Genomic DNA, 22618 nt, shown 5'->3' with positions numbered 1-22618 from the left:
CTCAATCCTTATTGTGTTTTGTGAGTTTGAGGGTTTTATGTCTTTTTTCAATTTTGTAAAGTTCTTAAACTTTTTCTCAAATATTAACTTTTACATCTAATCTTTCCTTTTGGAAATCATATTTATTGACTCAGTTGTGCATCCAACAAATACGTATTGAGTACATACTCTCTTCTAGCAATAGTCTAGGCATTGAGAACATAATAGTACAAAAAAAGAACAGACAAAATCATCGCCTTCATATTCATCATATTCTGTCCTATTTTATCTTCAATATTTCTTGATCTATTATATTTTCCATCTCTATGTGATATATTATATTCTCAGCTCTATCTTCCAATCCATTAAGTCTTTTTTTCAGCTCTATCCATCCACTGTTTCATCCATCTACTGAGGTTTTAATTTCTAGAGATTTCTTTTTTAAAAACAAAATTTCTGGTTTTTAAAAAAGTGACTTGGTCTTTTAAAATAAAAATAATTATTCTTTATACATTGACTGATTTTGAATATATAATTTTATAATTTGAAGTCAATAATTTCATTACCTGAAATTTTTAAATATCTAATCTGCTATGTGTTTAATCTGCTTACATGTGCTCATATTGGCTTATTTTCTTGGGTGTTTTGTAATATTAAATTTTTAAGTTCAGCATAAGTAAGATTTTATTTGTGTAAGTACTGAGTGGTCTGTGTTGAGTGTGGTACCTTCAAAGTGGTTTATATTTGCTTCTGCTAGGAATCCCAGCAATATTGTCAGTTCTGAGCTCACTTGTTGTTAGTGGTGGTGACATCTTGGCTTTGGAGATTCTTGAAGTGATAGAATAAATGGCATAATGTATCATTATATACACATTGTATGTGTGTGTGTGTGTGTGTGTGTATGCTTTTAAAAGTGGAAAGAGGGATGAAAATATAAAGGATTATTAGTATGATGCCAATGTAGAATATGACTGTAAGGTAATAACTATGTGGTCCTTGTTCCATACATTATTAAGTAGTTGTGGAATAAATGTATAAAAATGTCAACCACACATGAAAATGTTTGTGAAGAAGTCCAAATATCTCTCCTCCCTGACAACATAATTTATACCTAGAAAACACTGCAGATACCACCAAAAGAGTCCTAGAACTGATAAATGACTTCAGTAAAATTTTAGGATACAAAACTCAATGTACAACAAGCAGTATCATTTCTACACCTAGTAACATTCAAGATGAGAGCCAAAACAAGAACACAATCCCATTTACAATAGCTGCAAAAAACTAAAATACCTAGGAATGCTTCTAACAAAGGAGCTGAAAAATCTCTACAAGGACAACTACAACTACAAAACACTACTGAAAGAAATCACAGATGACACAAACAAATGGAAAAATATTCCATGCTCATGGATTGGAAGAATCAGTATAATGAAAATAGCCATACTGCCCAAAGCAATCTATAGATTCAACACAATGCCTATCAAACTATCAACATCAGCTGGGTGCAGGTGGCTCACACCTGTAATTCCAGCACTTTGGGGGGCCAAGGCAGGTGGATCACTTGAGGCCAGTTTGAGACCAGCCTGGCCAACATGGTGAAACCCTGTCTCTACTAAAAATACAAAAAATTAACTAGGCCTGGTGGTGCACGCCTGTGGTTCCAGCTATTTCAGGAGGCTTAGGCATAAGAATCACTTGAACCTGGGAGGCAGAGGTTACAGTGAGTTGGGATCCCATCACTGCACTCCAGCCTGGGTGACAGAGTGAGACTCTGTCTTAAAACAAACAAACAAACAAAAAACCTACCAACATCATTTTTCACAATATTAGGAAAACCTATTCTAAAATTCATATATAACCAAAAAAGAGTCCAAATACCTGAAGCAATCCTAAAAAAAAAGTACAAAGCTGGAGGCATCACATTACCAGACCTTAAACTATACTATAAGGCTACAATAACTAAGACAGCATGGTACTGGTATAAAAACAGACACATAGACCAATGGAACGGAATAGAGAACCCAGAAATAAAGCCGCACACCTACAACTATCTGATCTTTGACAAAGTCAACAAAACTAAGCAATGAGGAAAGGAGACCGTATTCGATAAATGACTAGCCATATGCAGAAGAATGAAACTGAATTCCTACCTATCACCATATACAAAGATTAACTCAAGGTGGATTAAAGATTTAAATGTAAGACCTCCAACTATAAGAATCCTCAAAGATAATCTAGGAAACACCATTTTGGACATTGGTCTTGGGAAAGAATTTATGACTAAGTCCTCAACCACAATTGCAACAAAAACAAAAATTGACAAGTGGGACCTAATTAAGCTAAAGAGCTTCTGTTTCTGTAGCAGTACCATGCTGTTTTAGTTACTATAGCCTTATAACATAGTTTGAAGTCAGGTAATGTGATGTCTCCAACTTTGTTCTTTTTGCTTAGGATTGGTTTGTGTGTGTGTGTGTGTGTGTGTGTGTGTGTGTGTTGGTTCCATACAAATTTTAGAATAGTTTTCTCTAATTCTGTGAAAAATGATGTTGGTAATTTGATAGGAATTGTGTTGAATCTATAGATTGCTTTGGGCAGTATGGCCATTTTAACAATTCTGATTCTTCTAACCCATGAGCTTCTTTCTATACAGCAAAAGAAACTATCAACAAAGTAAACAGATAACCTAGAGAATGGGAGAAAATATTCGTGAACTATGCATCTGACAAAGTTCTGATATCCAAAGTCAATAAATAACTTAAACAATTCGACATGCAAAAAACAATTAGTCCCATTAAAAAGTGGACAAAGGACATGAACAGACCCTTCTCAAAAGAAGACATATAAGCAGCTGACAAACATGAAAAAATGCTCAACTTTAGCAATCATCAGAGAAATGCAAATCAAAATCACAATGAGATACTATCCCATACCAGCTAGAATGGCTTTTGTTAAAAAGTCAAAAAACAGCAGATGTTGGTGAGGCTGCAGATGCAGAGAAAAGGGAAAGCTTATACCCAGTTGGTGGGAATGTAAATTAGTTCAGCCACTGTGGAAACCAGTGTGAAGATTTCTCAAAGAACAAAGAACTACCACTTGACCCAGCAATTCCATTACTGGGTATATACTCAAAGGAAAATAAATTATTCTACCAGAAAGACATATGCAGTTTTATGTTCATTGCAGCACTATTCACAATAGCAAAGACATGGAATCAACCTAGGTGGTCATTAACAGTGGATTGCGTAAAGAAAATATGGTACATATGCACCATGGAATACTACACAGCCATAAAAACAAAGTCATGTCCTTTGCAGCAACATGGATGCAGCTAGAGGCCATTTATCCTAAGTGAACTAAAGCAGAAACAGAAACTAAATACCATACTTTTTTTCACTTATAAGTGGGGGCTAAGCATTTGTACAAATAGGCATAAGGATGGGAACAATAGACACTGGAGACTGGAAAAAGAGGGAGGGAAGAAGGTAAGGAATGAAAAACTTCCTGTTGTGTACTATCCTCACTAGCTGGGTGACAGCATAATTTATGCCCCCAAACCTCAGTGTCATAAAATATACCCTTGTAACAAACCTGCTCATGTACCCTCTGAATCTAAAATAAAAGTTGAAATTATAAAAAATTTTTAAAAAGAAAGTGAGAGATAAACACTTTCCCAGACAAATAAAAACAAGGAAATCATTGGCAACAGACCTACTCAACAAGAAATGAAAGAAATTCTTCAGAGATAAGGAATATAATATATTCAGACACTTTTATCCATCCAAAAGAATGAAGAACACTGGAAATGCAATAAAGATATTTATTAGAAAGAAAGAGAGAGAGAGAGAAAGAAAGGAAAGAAAGAAAAAGAAAGGAAGGAAGAAAGAAAAAAAGAAAGAAAGAGAAAAGAAAGAAAGAGAGAAAGTGAAAAGAAAAGAAAGAAAGAATTTGTAGCTCACTGTAGGTTATAAACCCAAAGCTAGCTTTTAGGGTTATGGTATCCTTAAGGGAAATAAAAATAATAGCTAACATTTATCTGCACTTACTGTGCACCAGACACTGTTGTAAATCCTTTCCATGTATCAACTCCTTGAATACTTGCAACAATCCTAGGAGCCAGATAGTAACAATATTCTAACTTTAAAAATTAGGAAACAGAGGCTCAGACAGATAAGTGATTGCCTGAGATTGCAGAGCTGGTAAAAGCAGAGCCGAGCCCTTAGCCTGGGCATTCTGATGCAGTCCATGTTCTTAACCACTATGCTATGCTGCCTCTAAAGGAAGGGAGGGAGAAATCATTACATCCTCTGCCTTAGGACATCTCCATTCTTCTCTTTCAAGTTTCCACTCCCATGCCAAATTCATTCTTCCCACCACCAACTGCTTTATTTCAGGTATTCCTTCCCTTTTGCCAGTGGGCCATTCCCTGAAGACTGCTTTCAGCGTAGGTAAGAGAGACTTAAAAGGTTAATGAATGCTGAAGTGGAGGTGTGTTGAGTGAGAGTGAACCATCCTGATAAACAAGCCTGGAGCAGCACAATTTGTGGCTTTTTCATTGTCCTACTTCTCCAATTTGACACCCCACCACTTTAGGATAAATTACTTTAAAATTGACAATGACTAGGTCACTGTGAGAATGACTCTCTAAATCTGGCTTGATGGGTTTGACATTAAATAGATTTGGTCCTTAGAAGTTGCTCATTTTAATATGCACAGGTACTGACCCAATGTCGAGCCCAAACATAAACACATACACATATGTATTTCAAAAGAACAGGATATTTTCTGGAATGCAAGTCAGAAAAACCCTAATTGCAAAGCTGATCCCTTGCCAAAAAGCTTTAAATGATTCAATTATACCACTAAAACAGGTGAAAATTTTTTTTTGTCTTTTTGAATATTTGTTAAAGGAAGCAGTTAACTGTTTATTCAGGTTTTCCCCCTTTTTGTAGGAAATCTCATTTTGGAGAATTTTTTCTTCATGCCATATACAGAATTTGAAGATATAAAATTTTTGAAGTTGAAAAATCTCTTTGTAGTAAAGTGCTGTGTAATAAGAAATTCATAGCTTTAGGAGGCTCACAGTAATATCAAAGTTCATAACTGATGTATCTATACCTGATATATTACTATATTCACTGCAATTATGAGCAATGTGAAGTAATTTATCTTTATGGACAGCTGCTTAACTTTTCTAGTTAGAAATCATAGAATATTTGCCTTATGTTCAACAATGTCACTGACACGATCCTATACACAATGGCCTCATTCAAAAGGCCCCTTTCAAAATTCTCTGATAATTCATTGCTTTCTTAGCATGGAAACTGAGTTTTAGTGTTCATGACCAAGACACAGATGCCTGTCATGTATTTTTCATTGAGTTGTACCTTCCACTTTTATTGAGGCTTGTTTCATTCAGAAAACATCTCATTGCCACTTATTAATAAACTATTATTTGGACATTGTTTGCTATGCTTCTCAGTGTCATCTATATAAACTCTGTTCCCAGGAAAACAGACTCTGAAATGGTGATTACCATGCAGAACATTTATAGGGGAGTGCTCTGAGAAACAATACCTGTTAGGGAGTGGATGAAGCAGGATTGGGCAGAGGAAAAATGTGCACTGTAATGCAGCTGTGAAAAAAAAGGTCTCAACTAATCTCTCACAGGGACCTCTGGAACTGGGATGACCCTTCAGAGTCATCCTATGACCAGGGACCAGGCCTTCATATCTCCATGATGACTAGTCATTGGATGCAGGTTGTCCAATGGAAGGAGCAAAATGTTGAATGAGGCCATTCCGTTTGACCACAGAAAATTTCTATAGGCAGACTTGGCTACAAACCAACAGCTGAGAGAATAAGTACCTAGGTCCTGGAGAGGGGATTTGGGCAACGTATCATCATGTCCACTATAGTCTACCTCAGCACTGTTCTAAATGGTTGCTTTGTATAATAAATTTATCCTATATGGAAACAGCTTCTCTGATAAGCTGATTGATCTCTTGTTCTGAGGAAATTTATAATAAGAAAGTTAGTAAGAGGATCTAACATGTCTGTGATTAACTGGTTTCCTTGAGGGATGGTGCCATTCTTTGGGCCCAGCATTAGCTTCTGTTGCTGGCAGATTTCACATCAGGGCAGCGTTGAATGATGCATAGCTTCTATCCCTCACCATAGCTATTCCATTTATGTGCCTATTGGATCACACTAGAGTGACTGATGACAGAGGCTTGATGTCATTTAGCTGAGTCATTCTCTCTACTTTGTGTTTTATTGCCTCTTTTGTGATGAATGCTCTCATGGGCATTAACATGGGATAAAAAAGATGTTTATACTTTGTGCCCAAGTCATGTGTTCACCACTCCAGTTCTTATCAAGGCTGCAATTGGTGTGCATCATCTCTGTGGTAGGCTGAATAATGGCCCACAAAAAATGTCCGCATCCTAAACCCCAGAACCTGTGAATGTAATCTTACATGGGCAAGGAACTTTTCAGATATAATATAATTGATAATCTTGAGATAGGGAGATCATCCTGGATTATGTGGGTGTGCCCAGTATAATCAAGGGTCCTTATAAGTGGGGAAACAAGGTCAAAGGTGGAAGAAAGAGAGGGAATGATAAAAAGCAGAGGTTGAAGTGATGTGCTTTGAAGATGGAGGAAGGGACCATGAGCCAAGGAATGCAGGTGGCCTCTAGAAGCTAGAACAGATTTAAAAAAAAAAAAAAATGCCCTCAGAGCCTCCAGAGGGCACCAGCCCTGCTGACACCTTGACTTTAGTCCAGTGAGACTGATTTTTGACTTCTGACCTCCAGAATTTTAATTTCTCAACACAAATTCTTGAGCCAGTAAGTATGTGATAATTATTTGCAACTATAACAAGAAGACAATTGCAGTATCACTCCTTTACAACCTATTCTGGATTTCCTTCATCTTCAGCTAGCACCTCTACTGATCTAAGTTGCCTCCTAGTTGAGTTACTCAGATGCTCTTTCTTGAGGGGTCTGAGTCCCTGGACTCCATTCCTTTCTCAGGCTGTGACTGCTCCATTGTCCATTTACCATCAAAATTGGGCAAGGGAGTACCAAGAGATACCCCCATTGTGTAACAGCAGCCTACTGTCTTCCAATGTTCATGGCCAATTACTCCTGCCAGGTTGGCAACTCCTTTCTTAATATGCTGGTCCCTTGACACAAAGAACCTGAGGTGACTGGGCTGTTGGGCTCATGTATTCTACCTGCAGGGAATACAGTACCATGCAGTGGTCACTGTTTTAGTATGTGTACTGCCCCTTGGAGGATGGTGTTTCATCCTTTACAGGATATAAGGTTGAGTTGCTTCTTTGCAAGCCTGCTCCATTGATTCATCAGTCTAGTAGTATTGGGGTGGGGGCAGAAGAGGTTATGGTATGTGATAAAACCAGTGAGTCCCATGATTATGTGCCTACTGCTGTACATCCTTTGCTATAAAATGGTTCTTTGGTTTGATGCAGTGTTACGTAGAATCCTATGTCAGCAGACCAAATGCTCTGTGATCCCTCAAATAGTGAACCAGGCTTAAGCCCTGTGAGCAGAAAAAAACCCAACCCTGGATTACATGTAAATTCCACTCAATATGATTGACGTCCCTTCCAAGGTGGAAAAGGTCTAATGTAAATAACTTGCCACCAAGTGATTGATTTGTTTCCTTGAGGGGTGGTGCCATTCTGAGGACTCAGCAGGGGCCTCTGTTGCTGGTAGATTTACATCAAGGCAGTGGTGGGTGATGCCTAGCCTCTATCCCTCACCATGGCTACTCCATTTATGTGCTGACTGGATCACACTGGAGTGACTGATGACAGAGGCTTGGTTGATGTCATTTGGCTGAGTCATTCCCTCTGCTTTGTGTTTCAGTGCCTCTTGTGTAGTGAATATTCCCATGAGCATAAAAGATGTTTATACTTTATGTCCAATCCCATGTGTGGATCCATGCTTCTTACCCAGAGCTCCTTATTTCCAGTTTCTCAATCTTTCTTTTTTCAGGCCATTGGCCATTCAGCCAAGCCATTTCTCTTGCCACACAAAATTAATGATCAGGTGCATGACTGAAGCTGTGACCACTGGGAGAATGTTCTCTCACTTTTGTCTTTCAGGGTCACCCCTGAGTAGGTCTATACATAAGAGAAGTCAAATTTTGAATTGCACCCACATACCTAGCCAACCCATCAGTAAACCAAGTTGAGACATTTTCCTCCTCTGTCAGCTGGCCATGAGGGAACCCCTCATGTGGCCATAAGTGTCACCTGAGTGTAAGATGTTATTTCTATAGTGGTTGATGACATAGGGGTCCAGGTCACCTGCTCACACAGCTTATTTGTGCACTCTGGCTTTGTTCATGTCTGATCCAAAATGTACCACTTCCTAGTAAAATACTTGAACTTCAAAACTTAAGAAAAAACTCAAGCATAATATGAGCTAATATGACATGTTTAAGGCCAAATGTATCTATCATATCACTTTATATAAATGGGTAAAACTCACCTATTTTTTTAAAAAGACTTTTAGATTAGATCACCAGGAAAAATCTAGCAAAGAAGAGACGTATATTTAATGACTTAGGAAATGATTTAGAAAATGTAAAAATAGGCTGGACATGGTGGCTCACACTTATAATCCCAGCACTTTGGGAAGCCAAGGTGGGGAGGGTCACTTGAGCCTAGGAGTTCAAGACTAGCCAGGTTAAAATAGCAAGACTCCATCTCTACAAAAAAAAAATTAAACAAATTAGCTGGGAATGGTGGCATGTACCTGTAATCCCAGCTACTTAGGAGGCTGGGATAGGAGGAACCCTTGAGCCCAGGAGGTTGAGGCTGCAGTGAGCCATGGCACCACTGCACTCCAACCTGGGTGGCAGAGAGAACCTGTCTGAAAAAAACCAAAAATTAAAAATTAGAAAATCTAAAATAAAAAGATGCAAAATTAAACAATGATTTACTTGACTATAAAACACATGTGAGTAATTCAAATTAAAGCAAATTGTTTTGATGTTTACCACGAAACCATATCACATATTCAAACCTAATATATAGGCTATTTCTTTTTTTTTTTAACATACCATGCCAAATTAACAGATAAAGCACAGGAAATAATCCTTTGACACAGAAAATCAATGCTGAGTCAAAAATAATCCTCTTTGCTTAAAATTGTGAGAAAGAGTTTGCCCAATCATTTGCTAAGGCAGGGCCCTCTGTTCTCATATGAAGACTTGTGAAGTCTACATGTAGCTCCACCATGCTTAAATTGTTGATTATGATAGAATGGTTTGGACCCAGACGATGATCAAGGACTTCTGTATACCCTATGTACTAGGCATATTTTTTACTATTAAGAATCATTGAATAATGCTACTAAATTGTTTCCTAGAAAGTTATATAAAGAGAGTTAACAACCACTCATTTGATACAATATAGGTTGTAAAATAAATTTTAAAAATAAGAATAAAATAGGCAAATGATATGAGGAAAATTTAAACCAAAAGGAACAGGGATCATGTTCTTTAGTCAGATAAAAAATTCATGCCAGAAGCATTCAGTAAAATAAAGGCACTTTGTTTTTCTAATGGATTTAGTTCACAAGAGTTATAAAAATTAAGAATATCTTTATGTTAAATTACATAGCAATAACATTCATAAAAGAAAAACTCCAGGAGATACCAGTAACAACAGATAGACACATTAGTTGCAGGAAATGTTAATTCACTTCTGTTCAGCCACTGTAAGGTCAAATAATAAGTAAGATTACAGAGAGCTTAAATCTTCCAAAATCCTTTTATGGACTTAGCATAAAATTGATATGACACCTGACAAACATAAGACCAAATATTGATGCAAAAAAGTTTTTTTTTTTTTCAACTGTATTGTTCTTTTTTTGTTTGTTTGTTTTTGTTTTTTTCTTTATTATTATTATTATTATACTTTAGACTCTATGATACATGTGCGCAACGTGCAAGTAAGTTACATATGTATACATGTGCCATGCTGGTGCGCTGCACCCACCAACTCGTCATCTAGCATTAGGTATATCTCCCAATGCTATCCCTCCCCCCTCCCCCCACCCCACAACAGTCCCCGAAGTGTGATGTTCCCCTTCCTGTGTCCATGTGTTCTCATTGTTCAATTCCCACCTATGACTGAGAATATGCGGTGTTTGGTTTTTTGTTTTTGCGATAGTTTACTGAGAATGATCATTTCCAATTTCATCCATGTCCCTACAAAGGACATGAACTCATCATTTTTTATGGCTGCATAGTATTCCATGGTGTATATGTGCCACATTTTCTTAATCCAGTCTATCATTGTTGGACATTTGGGTTGGTTCCAAGTCTTTGCTATTGTGAATAATGCTGCAATAAACATACGTGTGCATGTGTCTTTATAGCAGCATGATTTATAGTCCTTTGGGTATATACCCAGTAATGGGATGGCCGGGTCAAATGCAATTTCTAGTTCTAGATCCCTGAGGAATCGCCACACTGACTTCCACAAGGGTTGAACTAGTTTACAGTCCCACCAACAGTGTAAAAGTGTTCCTATTTCTCCACATCCTCTCCAGCACCTGTTGTTTCCTGACTTTTTAATGATTGCCATTCTAACTGGTGTGAGATGGTATCTCATTGTGGTTTTGATTTGCATTTCTCTGATGGCCAGTGATGGTGAGCATTTTTTCATGTGTTTTTTGGCTGCATAAATGTCTTCTTTTCAGAAGTGTCTGTTTATGTCCTTCGCCCACTTTTTGATGGGGTTGTTTTTTTCTTGTAAATTTGTTAGAGTTCATTGTAGATTCTGGATATTAGCCCTTTGTCAGATGAGTAGGTTGCGAAAGTGTTCTCCCATTTTGTAGGTTGCCTGTTCACTCTGATGGTAGTTTCCTTTGCTGTGCAGAAGCTCTTTAGTTTAATTAGATCCCATCTGTTAATTTTGGCTTTTGTTGCCATTGCTTTTGGTGTTTTAGACATGAAGTCCTTGCCCATGCCTATGTCCTGAATGGTATTGCCTAGGTTTTCTTCTAGGATTTTTATGGTTTTAGGTCTAACATTTAAGTCTTTAATCCATCTTGAATTGATTTTTGTATAAGGTGTAAGGAAGGGATCCAGTTTCAGCTTTCTACATATGGCTAGCCAGTTTTCCCAGCACCATTTATTAAATAGGGAATCCTTTCCCCATTTCTTGTTTTTGTCAGGTTTGTCAAAGATCAGATAGTTGTAGATATGTGGCATTATTTCTGATGGCTCTGTTCTGTTCCATTGATCTATATCTCTGTTTTGGTACCAGTACCATGCTGTTTTGGTTACTGTAGCCTTGTAGTATAGTTTGAAGTCAGGTAGTGTGATGCCTCCAGCTTTGTTCTTTTGGCTTAGGATTGACTTGGCGATGTGGGCTCTTTTTTGGTTCCATATGAACTTTAAAGTAGTTTTTTCCAATTCTGTGAAGAAAGTCATTGGTAACTTGATGGGGATGGCATTGAATCTGTAAATTACCTTGGGCAGTATGGCCATTTTCATGATATTGGTTCTTCCTACCCATGAGCATGGAATGTTCTTCCATTTGTTTGTATCCTCTTTTATTTCCTTGAGCAGTGGTTTGTAGTTCTCCTTGAAGAGGTCCTTCACATCCCTTGTAAGCTGGATTCCTAGGTATTTTATTCTCTTTGAAGCAATTGTGAATGGGAGTTCACTCATGATTTGGCTCTCTGTTTGTCTGTTATTGATGTATAAGAATGCTTGTGATTTTTGTACATTGATTTTGTATCCTGAGACTTTGCTGAAGTTGCTTATCAGCTTAAGGAGATTTTGGGCTGAGACAATGGGGTTTTCTAGATATACTATCATGTCATCTGCAAACAGGGACAATTTGACTTCCTCTTTTCCTAATTGAATACCCTTGATTTCCTTCTCCTGCCTAATTGCCCTGGCCAGAACTTCCAACACTATGTTGAATAGAAGTGGTGAGAGAGGGCATCCCTGTCTTGTGCCAGTTTTCAAAGGGAATGCTTCCAGTTTTTGCCCATTCAGTATGATATTGGCTGTGGGTTTGTCATAGATAGCTCTTATTATTTTGAGATACGTCCCATCAATACCTAATTTATTGAGAGTTTTTAGCATGAAGGTTGTTGAATTTTGTCAAAGGCCTTTTCTGCATCTATTGAGATAATCATGTGGTTTTTGTCTTTGGTTCTGTTTATATGCTGGATTACATTTATTGATTTGCGTATATTGAACCAGCCTTGCATCCCAGGGATGAAGCCCACTTGATCATGGTGGATAAGCTTTTTGATGTGCTGCTGGATTCTGTTTGCCAGAATTTTATTGAGGATTTTTGCATCAATGTTCATCAAGGATATTGGTCTAAAATTCTATTTTTTTGTTGTGTCTCTGCCAGGCTTTGGTATCAGGATGATGCTGGCCGCATAAAATGAGTTAGGGAGGATTCCCTCTTTTTCTATTGATTGGAATAGTTTCAGAAGGAATGGTACCAGTTCCTCCTTGTACCTCTGGTAGAATTCGGCTGTGAACCCATCTGGTCCTGGACTTTTTTTGGTTGGTAAGCTATTGATTATTGCCACAATTTCAGCTCCTGTTATTGGTCTATTCAGAGATTCAACTTCTTCCTGGTTTAGTCTTGGGAGGGTGTATGTGTTGAGGAATTTATCCATTTCTTCTAGATTTTCTAGTTTATTTGTGTAGAGGTGTTTGTAATATTCTCTGATGGTAGTTTGTATTTCGGTGGGATTGGTGGTGATATCCCCTTTATCATTTTTTATTGCATCTATTTGATTCTTCTCTCTTTTTTTCTTTATTAATCTTGCTAGAGGTCTATCAATTTTGTTGATCCTTTCAAAAAACCAGCTCCTGGATTCATTTATTTTTTGAAGGGTTTTTTGTGTCTCTATTTCCTTCAGTTCTGCTCTGATTTTAGTTATTTCTTGCCTTCTGCTAGCTTTTGAATGTGTTTGCTCTTGCTTTTCTAGTTCTTTTAATTGTGATGTTAGGGTGTCAATTTTGGATCTTTCCTGCTTTCTCTTGTGGGCATTTAGTGCTATAAATTTCCCTCTACACACTGCTTTGAATGCATCCCAGAGGTTCTGGTATGTTGTGTCTTGGTTCTCGTTGGTTTCAAAGAACATCTTTATTTCTGCCTTCATTTCGTTATGTACCCAGTAGTCATTCAGGAGCAGGTTGTTCAGTTTCCATGTAGTTGAGCGGTTTTGAGTGAGATTCTTAATCCTGAGTTCTAGCTTGATTGCATTGTGATCTGAGAGATAGTTTGTTATAATTTCTGTTCTTTTACATTTATTGAGGAGAGCTTTACTTCCAAGTATGTGGTCAATTTTGGAATAGGTGTGGTGTGGTGCTGAAAAAAATGTATATTCTGTTGATTTGGGGTGGAGAGTTCTGTAGATGTCTATTAGGTCCGCTTGGTGCACAGCTGAGTTCAATTCCTGGGTATCCTTGTTGACTTTCTGTTTCGTTGATCTGTCTAATGTTGACAGTGGGGTGTTAAAGTCTCCCATTATTAATGTGTGGGAGTCTAAGTCTCTTTGTAGGTCACTCAGGACTTGCTTTATGAATCTGGGTGCTCCTGTATTGGGTGCATATATATTTAGGATAGTTAGCTCTTCTTGTTGAATTAATCCCTTTACCATTATGTAATGGCCTTCTTTGTCTCTTTTGATCTTTGTTGGTTTAAAGTCCGTTTTATCAGAGACTAGGATTGCAACCCCTGCCTTTTTTTGTGTTCCATTTGCTTGGTAGATCTTCCTCCATCCTTTTATTTTGAGCCTATGTGTGTCTCTGCACGTGAGATGGGTTTCCCGAATACAGCACACTGATGGGTCTTGAGTCTTTATCCAATTTGCCAGTCTGTGTCTTTTAATTGGAGCATTTAGTCCATTTACATTTAAAGTTAATATTGTTATGTGTGAATTTGATCCTGTCATTATGATGTTAGCTGGTTATTTTGCTCGTTAGTTGATGCAGTCTCTTCCTAGTCTCGATGGTCTTTACATTTCGGTATGATTTTGCAGTGGCTGGTACCGTTTGTGCCTTTCCATGTTTAGCGCTTCCTTCAGGAGCTCTTTTAGGGCAGGCCTGGTGGTGACAAAATCTCTCAGCATTTGCTTGTCTGTAAAGTATTTTATTTCTCCTTCACTTATGAAGCTTAGTTTGGCAGGATATGAAATTCTGGGTTGAAAATTCTTTTCTTTAAGAATGTTGAATATTGGCCCCCACTCTCTTCTGGCTTGTAGGGTTTCTGCCGAGAGATCTGCTGTTAGTCTGATGGGCTTCCCTTTGATGGTAACCCGACCTTTCTCTCTGGCTGCCCTTAACATTTTTTCCTTCATTTCAACTTTGGTGAATCTGACAATTATGTGTCTTGGAGTTGCTCTTCTCGAGGAGTATCTTTGTGGCATTGTCTGTATTTCCTGAATCTGAATGTTGGCCTGCCTTGCTAGATTGGGGAAGTTCTCCTGGATAATATCCTGCAGAGTGTTTCCCAACTTGGTTCCATTCTCCCTGTCACTTTCAGGTACACCAATCAGATGTAGATTTGGTCTTTTCACATAGTCCCACATTTCTTGGAGGCTTTGCTCATTTCTTTTTATTCTTTTTTCTCTAAACTTCCCTTGTCACTTCATTTCATTCATTTCATCTTCCAGGGCTGATACCCTTTCTTCCATTTGATCGCATCGGCTCCTGAGGCTTCTGCATTCTTCACGTAGTTCTCGAGCCTTGGTTTTCAGTTCCATCAGCTCCTTTAAGAACTTCTCTGTATTGGTTATTCTAGTTATACATTCTTCTAAATTTTTTTCAAAGTTTTCAACTTCTTTGCCTTTGGTTTGAATATCCTCCCGTAGCTCGGAGTAATTTGATCGTCTGAAGCCTTCTTCTCTCAGCTCGTCAAAGTCATTCTCCGTCCAGCTTTGTTCCGTTGCTGGTGAGGAACTGCGTTCCTTTGGAGGAGGAGAGGTACTCTGCTTTTTAGAGTTTCCAGTTTTTCTGCTCTGTTTTTTCCCCATCTTTGTGGTTTTATCTACTTTTGGTCTTTGATGATGGTGATGTACAGATGGGTTTTTGGTGTGGATGTCCTTTCTGTTAGTTTTCCTTCTAACAGACAGGACCCTCAGCTGCAGGTCTGTTGGAGTACCTGGTGGGCCCTGTGAGGTGTCAGTCTGCCCCTGCTGGGGGGTGCCTCCCAGTTAGGCTGCTCAGGGGTCAGGGGTCAGGGACCCACTTGAGGAGGCAGTCAGCCCGTTCTCAGATCTCCAGCTGCGTGCTGGGAGAACCACTGCTCTCCTCAAAGCTGTCACACAGGGACATTTAAGTCTGCAGAGGTTACTGCTGTCTTTTTGTCTGTGCCCTGCCCCCAGAGGTGGAGCCTACAGATGCAGGCAGGCCTCCTTGAGCTGTGGTGGGCTCCACCCAGTTCGAGATTCCAGGCTGCTTTGTTTACCTAAGCAAGCCTGGGCAATGGCGGGCGCCCCTCCCCCAGCCTCGCTGCCGACTTGCTGTTTGATCTCAGACTGCTGTGCTAGCAATCAGCGAGACTCCGTGGGCGTAGGACCCTCTGAGCCAGGTGCGGGCTATACTCTCCTGGGGCACCGTTTCCTAAGCCCGTCGGAAAAGCACAGTATTCGGGTGGGAGTGGCCCGATTTTCCAGGTGCCGTCTGTCACCCCTGGAAAGGGAACTCCCTGACCCCTTGCGCTTCCCGAGTGAGGCAATGCCTCGCCCCTGCTTCGGCTGGCGCATGGTGAACTCACCCACTGACCTGCGCCCACTGTCTGGCACTCCCTAGTGAGATGAACATGGTACCTCAGATGGAAATGCAGAAATCACCCGTCTTCTGCGTGGCTCGAGCTGGGAGCTGTAGACTGGAGCTGTTCCTATTCGGCCATCTTGGCTCCTTCCCAACTGTATTCGCAAAAAAGTTTTAATAAAATATTAAAAACAGAATTTAGCAGCACATTAAAAAATTATTTCCCAAGATCCAGTACAACATGTTCCAGGAATGCAAAGGTAACTAATATTGAGAAATTTGTTTCTGTAATTTATCATATTGATAGATCTAAGGACAAAAGTATTTGATATATCTATAGATGCTAAAAAGGCATTTAAGGAAATTCACAATTTATTCTTTATTTAAAAAAATAAATAAACTCAATAAAATAGCAATAGATTGATACCTCTTTAATATTGTAAATTATAATATTATAAAATCTCTCACCCAAAAAGCCAGCATAATGCTTACTAGGGAAATTAAATCAAATATATAAACTTTGAATATAGAAAGTGATGTATTCTATATAATTTAAAACATTTACTGTATTTTTTTTTTTTTGGTTTTCACCATAAAATTTTATGCCAAAAATCAAGAATCAAAACTAGGAACTAAGCTAGCATTCTTGTTCTAATCACTTTTATGTGAAATAGCATAGAAGATTCTAGCCAACATAATAAGCCATGGGATATATAAAATATATAGATCTCAGAAAGGCTGCATAAAACACAAAAATCTTTTTAGAAAACCCAAGATGATGAACTTAAAATTTATCATAATTAAGTATAGTTAAGCTAAACAGCAAGTTACAAAATAAATACAAAAAGCAGGACATGGTGGCTCATGCCTGTAATCCCAGCACTTTGGGAGGCCAAGGCAGGCAGATCACGAGGTCAGGGGATCGAGACCATCCTGACTAACATGGTGAAACCCTGTCTCTACTAAAAACACAAAGAATTAGCTGGGCGTGGTAGCACGCTCCTGTAGTCCCAGCTACTCGGGAGGCTGAGGCAGGAGAATTGCTTGAACCCTGGAGGCGGAGGTTGCAGTGACCTGAGATTGCGCCACTGCACTCCAACCTGGGTGACAGAGTGAGACTCCATCTAAAAAAAAAAAAAAAAAAAAAAAAAAAGTTCATTTAATCAGCAAAACTAATTATAATTAAAAGTTCTAATGAGAAAAAATATTTTGTTAACAACAATAGAAAGACAAAATACACTAGGAAACACAGTTAAAAATTTGTGAAGCTCAATAGCATTTTTTCTCTAATGAGAAAAAATATTTTGTTAACAGAAAGACAAAATACACTAGGAAACACAGTTAAAAATTTGTGAAGCTCAATAGCAAAGACATGGAGTCAACCTAAATGCCCATCAATGGCACCCTGGATAAAGAAAACGTGGTATATATACAGCATGGAATATTACATCCAACCATAAAAAAGAACAAGATCATGTTCTTCTCAGGAACACGGAGTTGGAGGCCATTATCCTTAGCAAATTAATGCAGGAACAGAAAAACAAATACTGTGTGTTGTCACTTTAAGTGGGAGCTAAATGGTAAGAACACATGGACCCATAGAGGGGAACAACACACACTGGGGCCTATCAGAGGATAGATGGTGGGAGGAAGGAAAGGATCAGAAAAAATAACTAATGGGTACTAGGTATAATACTTGGGTGACAAAATAATCTGTATAACAAACTCCCATGACATGAGTTTACCTAAATAACAAACTTGCACATGTACCCCTGAACTTAAAATAAAAGTTACAAAAAATTCTGAAGCTTACATAGGGAAACTTGCAAAATTAGTATTGTAAAAGAATTGAGAAATGGCAGACAGAAAAGACAGCCCTGAAATAGAATCTGATATTGTGTCCAGAATTGGTGGGTTCTTGGTCTCACTGACTTCAAGAATAAAGCCGCGGACCCTCGCGGTGAGTGTTACAGCTCTTAAGGTGGCACGTCTGCAGTTTGTTCCTTCTGATGTTTGGATGTGTTCGGAGTTTCTTCCTTCTGGTGGGTTCGTAGTCTCACTGGCTCCGGAGTGAAGCTGCAGACCTTTGCCGTGAGTGTTACAGTTCTTAAGGCAGCGCGTCTGGAGTTGTTCGTTCCTCCTGGTGGGCTCGTGGTTTCGCTGGGTTCAGGAGTGAAGCTGCAGATCTTTGCGGTGAGTGTTACAGCTCATAAAAAGCAGCGTGGACCCAAAGAGTGAGCAGTAGCCAGATTTATTGCAAAGAGTGAAACAACAAAGCTGCCACAGTGTGGAAGGGGACCCAAGCGGGTTGCCAATGCTGGCTCAGGCAGCCTGCTTTTATTCTCTTATCTGGCCCCGCCCACATCCTGCTGATTGGTAGAGCTGAGTGGCCTGATTTGACAGGGTGCTGATTGGTGCGTTTACAATCCCTGAGCTAGATACAAAGGTTCTCCATGTCCCCATCAGATTAGTTAGATACAGAGTTTCGACACACAGGTTCTCTAAAGCCCCACCAGAGCAGCTAGATACAGAGTATCGATGGGTGCACTCACAAACCTTGAGCTAAACACAGGGTGCTGATTGGTGTGTTTACAAACCTTGAGCTAGATACAGAGTGCCGATTGGTGTGTTTACAATCCCTGAGCTAGACATAAAGGTTCTCCAAGGCCCCACCAGAGCAGCTAGATACAGAGTGTCGATTGGTGCACTCACAGACCTTGAGCTAAATACAGAGTGCCGATTGGTGTGTTTACAATCCCTGAGCTAGATATAAAGACTCTCCATGTCCTCACCAGACTCAGGAGCCCAGCTGGCCTCACCTAGTGGATCCCGCACAGGGGCTGCAGGTGGAGCTGCCTGCCAGTCCCGCGCTCTGCGCTCGCACTCCTCAGCCCTTGGGTGGTCGATGGGACTGGGCGCCATGGAGCAGGGGGCGGCGCTCCTCGAGGAGGCTCAGGCTGCACAGGAACCCACTGAGGCGGGGGAAGGCTCAGGCATGGCAGGCTGCAGTCCCGAGGCCTGCCCCGCGGGAAAGCAGCTAAGGCCCGGTGAGAAATCGAGCGCAGCGCCGGTGGGCTGGCACTGCTGGGGGACCCAATATACCCTCCACAGCCACTGGCCCAGGTGCTAAGTCCCTCATTGCCTGGGGCCAGCAGGGCCGGCTGGCTGCTCCAAGTGTGGGGCCGCCAAGCTCACGCCCACCCAGAACTCCAGCTGGCCCGCAAGTGCCGCACACAACCCCGGTTCCTGCTGGCGCCTCTCCCTCCACACCTCCCTGCAAGCTGAGGGAGTGGGCTCCGGCCTTGGCCAGCCCGGAAAGGGGCTCCCACAGTGCGGCGGTGGGCTGAAGTCCTCCTCAAGTGCCGCCAAAATGGAAGCCCAGGCAGAGGAGGCGCCAAGAGCGAGCGAGGGCTGTGAGGACTGCCAGCACGGTGTCACCTCTCAATATATTTAAAACAATTACTAGGAAATGAATTATTCACTAAATGGTAGTAGGAAGATTAGGTTAGCTATTTAGAAGAAAATGTGCATTTCTACTTATTTCCATAAATACCAGATAGATTTAAGAACTAAGCAAATGGTTAAAAGATGAATTTCTAAAGTAATAAATGTTGAGTGTTTTGTGAAGTTCTTTTTAATCTGGAAAAAAGTAAAGATGATTTTTATTCAAATTTTGAATAAGGAAAACTTGAAGTTAAACAAAAATCTGTTACAGGAATCACACAGAAAGAAAGGAGAATGTGTGGATAATATCTGCGTGTGCTTAGAATGCCTCTGTATAAACATAAGGATTTGCTGAGCCTGGTTCCCGCTGAGGAAGGGGACTGGGACAGATGAGGAACAGGGCTGACAGGGAGATTAACTTTTCACTGTAAACCCTTTCTTTGCATCTTTTGAATTTTTGTACGATGTTTATGTATTACCTTTCAAAAAAATGTAAACAACTTAAGTTTCCGATTTAGAAAAGGAAAAACAATGAGGCCCCCAAAATTGACAAGTTTAATTACCTAAAATCTTAGGATGTCATTGAATAGCAGCAAAAAAACTAAAAATAATGAAACATAGAGATATATTTGCAGCGAAATGTCAAATATTCACTTAATACCCTTAATAGAAAAATATATTGTACCAAAGAAGGATTAAAAAAAAAAAAAATGAGGTGACCTAAAGAAAAATATAACATAAGGTACTGTGGGTAGTTCCCAAAGGAGAAAATACAAACAGCCAATAAACACAGAAACATTCAACTTCACTTTTGGGCAAGGAAATTCCTAAGCAAAACAGCGATAAGATACTGTTTCTCACTAATCAAATTAGAAATATTATAAATACTCTGTTCTTGTAAGTGTAGAATAAGGAGATCATGCTATTACCCAGCTGGAGGGAGTTCACATTCGTAAAACCTTTCTGGAACATAGTTCAGCAGTACCTATTTTGAGCCTTAAAAATGTGCCTGTCCTTTGTCTCAGAAATTTTCACTTCTGGAGGCTCTAGTATATAATTTGCAATGTAGAGAGAGCTTCATGCACAAGATGTTTACTGCCCTATTAGTTATAGCAACAGCAACAGAAAATTGTTACAGCTGGAGTTTGCTGTAGTGCTGAAAAACCCCATCACTTCCCATCTCTAATCTCACATGATGATGTCAGGCTCTACATACTTTCCTGTTCTATTATATTTTCAGTTTTGTGAGTCCAGCATGTGAAGTTCACAGTCAGACCAATTTTCCAAATTAATTCAGTGGGCCTGTTTTTCACATTTATTTGTTTTGGAGATCCCATTATTTCTCAGTAAAGATGATCAGGAATTTGAGGGAGAATGAAAGCAGGGGAATGGAGGAAAACCTGGTTGGGGAAAGGTAAAATGGGTTTTGTAGTTATTTGAGTTGAAAAGGGAGAGATGAAATGATGTGTTCCATTATGTCCAGAAAGAGGGAGAAAACTAATGAGGGGAAATTGAAGGGTAATTTGAAACATTTCACAAAAGTTGCTGAAATGTCAGAGTAAAAAGTAACCCCTGCCCTGTAATGGACTTAGAAACTGAAACAGTCTAAAGATTAAACCCACTTGCAAGTGAATAGTTAAGCGCCTGTGTACTCTCAGGGATCCCTGTCTAAGGGTGGTAGTAGAAGCTGCTCCATTTTAGCATGTTTGTATATCTGCCTCTTCCACAAGATTAAGATCTCCAAGGAAGAAAGCCTTTATTGTATTAGGCTTTACACCCTCACCCCTTAGCACACAGCCTGGTGCACCCATTTTTTAAATGACTGAGTTAGTATTTTGTCCTTTGAAGGATAACTTTCTAGAGTATTATTTAACATGAAGATTTTCTTTCCAAACAGGATTACCAAACCAATAACAATGACCAGGCAGTAGTTGAAATCTGTATCACAAGAATCACAACAGCCATCAGAGAGACCGAGTCCATTGAAAAGCATGCAAAGGCCCTTGTGGGGCTCTGGGACTCCTGCTTGGAACATAACCTGAGACCCTTTGGGAAAGATGAAGACACTCCTCATGCAAAAATCGCATCTGATATCATGAGTTGCATTTTACAGGTATGTCAGTGTTCAACATCAGGCTATTTGATACTGAGTTGGCAGCCTAGGTGAACCCGTGATGTCTCTGAACCAAGAGCCAATTCTTCTGTAGCATTTAGATACTGTAAAAAGACACCACAAGCCATCAATAGCTGGGAGGGCTGGTAATTAATAAACTGAGAAAGTTCTATAGAGCTCCTGCTACATGCAAGACACACTGTAGGGAATTCAAGTAATACCACTGCAAGCCTCTAATCTGTTTGGAGAGTATACATATACAAAGTTAACAATAAAGCAATATGTGCCGAGACCCACAGGAGGAGTACTAAAAAATTCAGAAGAGGAGATCTCTTTCATCCAGGGAGAACACAGTAGAAGCAGAAAATGAACTGAGGGGCAGTGAGCTCGGGATCTAGCAGGGAAAGTGACTACGTCATTTCAGACATATTTCTATATGTATTGAGAATTTTTCATGATGATATTTGCCTGTTCTGACCACAGTTAATTCTTTCCTCTGGTATAAATGTGAATTTGGAGTTTTGGCTCAGCCACTAATGAGTTGTGTAACACTGCAATGTTGGGCAAGTCACTTACATTCTTAAGCCGCAGCATCCTGCATGTGAAATGCACATTAAATGACATTGTCTATGACAAATTTACCAACCAGAGATGTTGATAGGTGTTTCTCAAAAAAGAATTTTATGATCAAATAAGTTGGGAAACAATTCTTTTTTCCCTTTTGAGTGATCACAATGTTTCATGGCATACTAAAGGTTCTGTAAAGTACTGCAATAAAGAAAGCTGGTTAACCTTGTTTAGGCCAGCATTTTCCAGTCTGATTTCACCATGAAACCTCCTTTCTCTTCCCTACTCCCAACACAACACTATGAACATCCCTCAGAACCTGTATTCCACTGAGCACAGGTCAGGAAATTCTGATTATGTTAAAATGCTTAGCAGTGCATGTTGCAGCTGATATGAGCGTCCTTTATTCTTCTTCCTTTTTTTCCCACAGTTGTTTATGATTAACTGGATCATATTTTACCTTGTCTGCTCAGTCTAGGAATTGATCAACTAAACAAAAGACTCTTCATGCACCACCACACTGTGTCTCCTTCATCCCCAGGGTTAAGGGTAGGTGGGGAGAAAATGAGGATTGCAGCAAAATTAACAAAAGATGAATGGTGCTTGATGGAACACCAAAGACCCAGTGCATTTGCTCTTCATTGGTTATCTTGGTATATTATTGATATATATAAGAAACATAGATTATTTCACTCCAATGTGCACTTTAACAGACATTCA

General features: G+C 39.5%; 1 protein-coding gene across 15 annotated transcripts in view; it reads left to right on the top strand.

The window, feature by feature from the left end:
* VEPH1 (ventricular zone expressed PH domain containing 1) overlaps nucleotides 1–22618 on the top strand; it is a 315043-nt gene that overhangs the window by 51614 nt on the left and 240811 nt on the right. For all 15 annotated transcript variants that reach the window (XR_008523995.2, XM_054552900.2, XM_024245018.3 and 12 more), the window contains one exon: nucleotides 21116–21331. Coding sequence is in view for 14 of the 15 variants with exons in the window: in XM_054552900.2 (XP_054408875.1) it covers nucleotides 21116–21331 (216 nt within the window). In the remaining variant the exon portion in view is untranslated. The remainder of the gene's footprint in view (nucleotides 1–21115; nucleotides 21332–22618) is intronic.

This window comes from Pongo abelii, chromosome 2 (assembly GCF_028885655.2).
Source record: "Pongo abelii isolate AG06213 chromosome 2, NHGRI_mPonAbe1-v2.0_pri, whole genome shotgun sequence".
Lineage (NCBI taxonomy): Eukaryota > Metazoa > Chordata > Mammalia > Primates > Hominidae > Pongo > Pongo abelii.
This window is presented reverse-complemented; position numbering and strand designations above follow the sequence as displayed.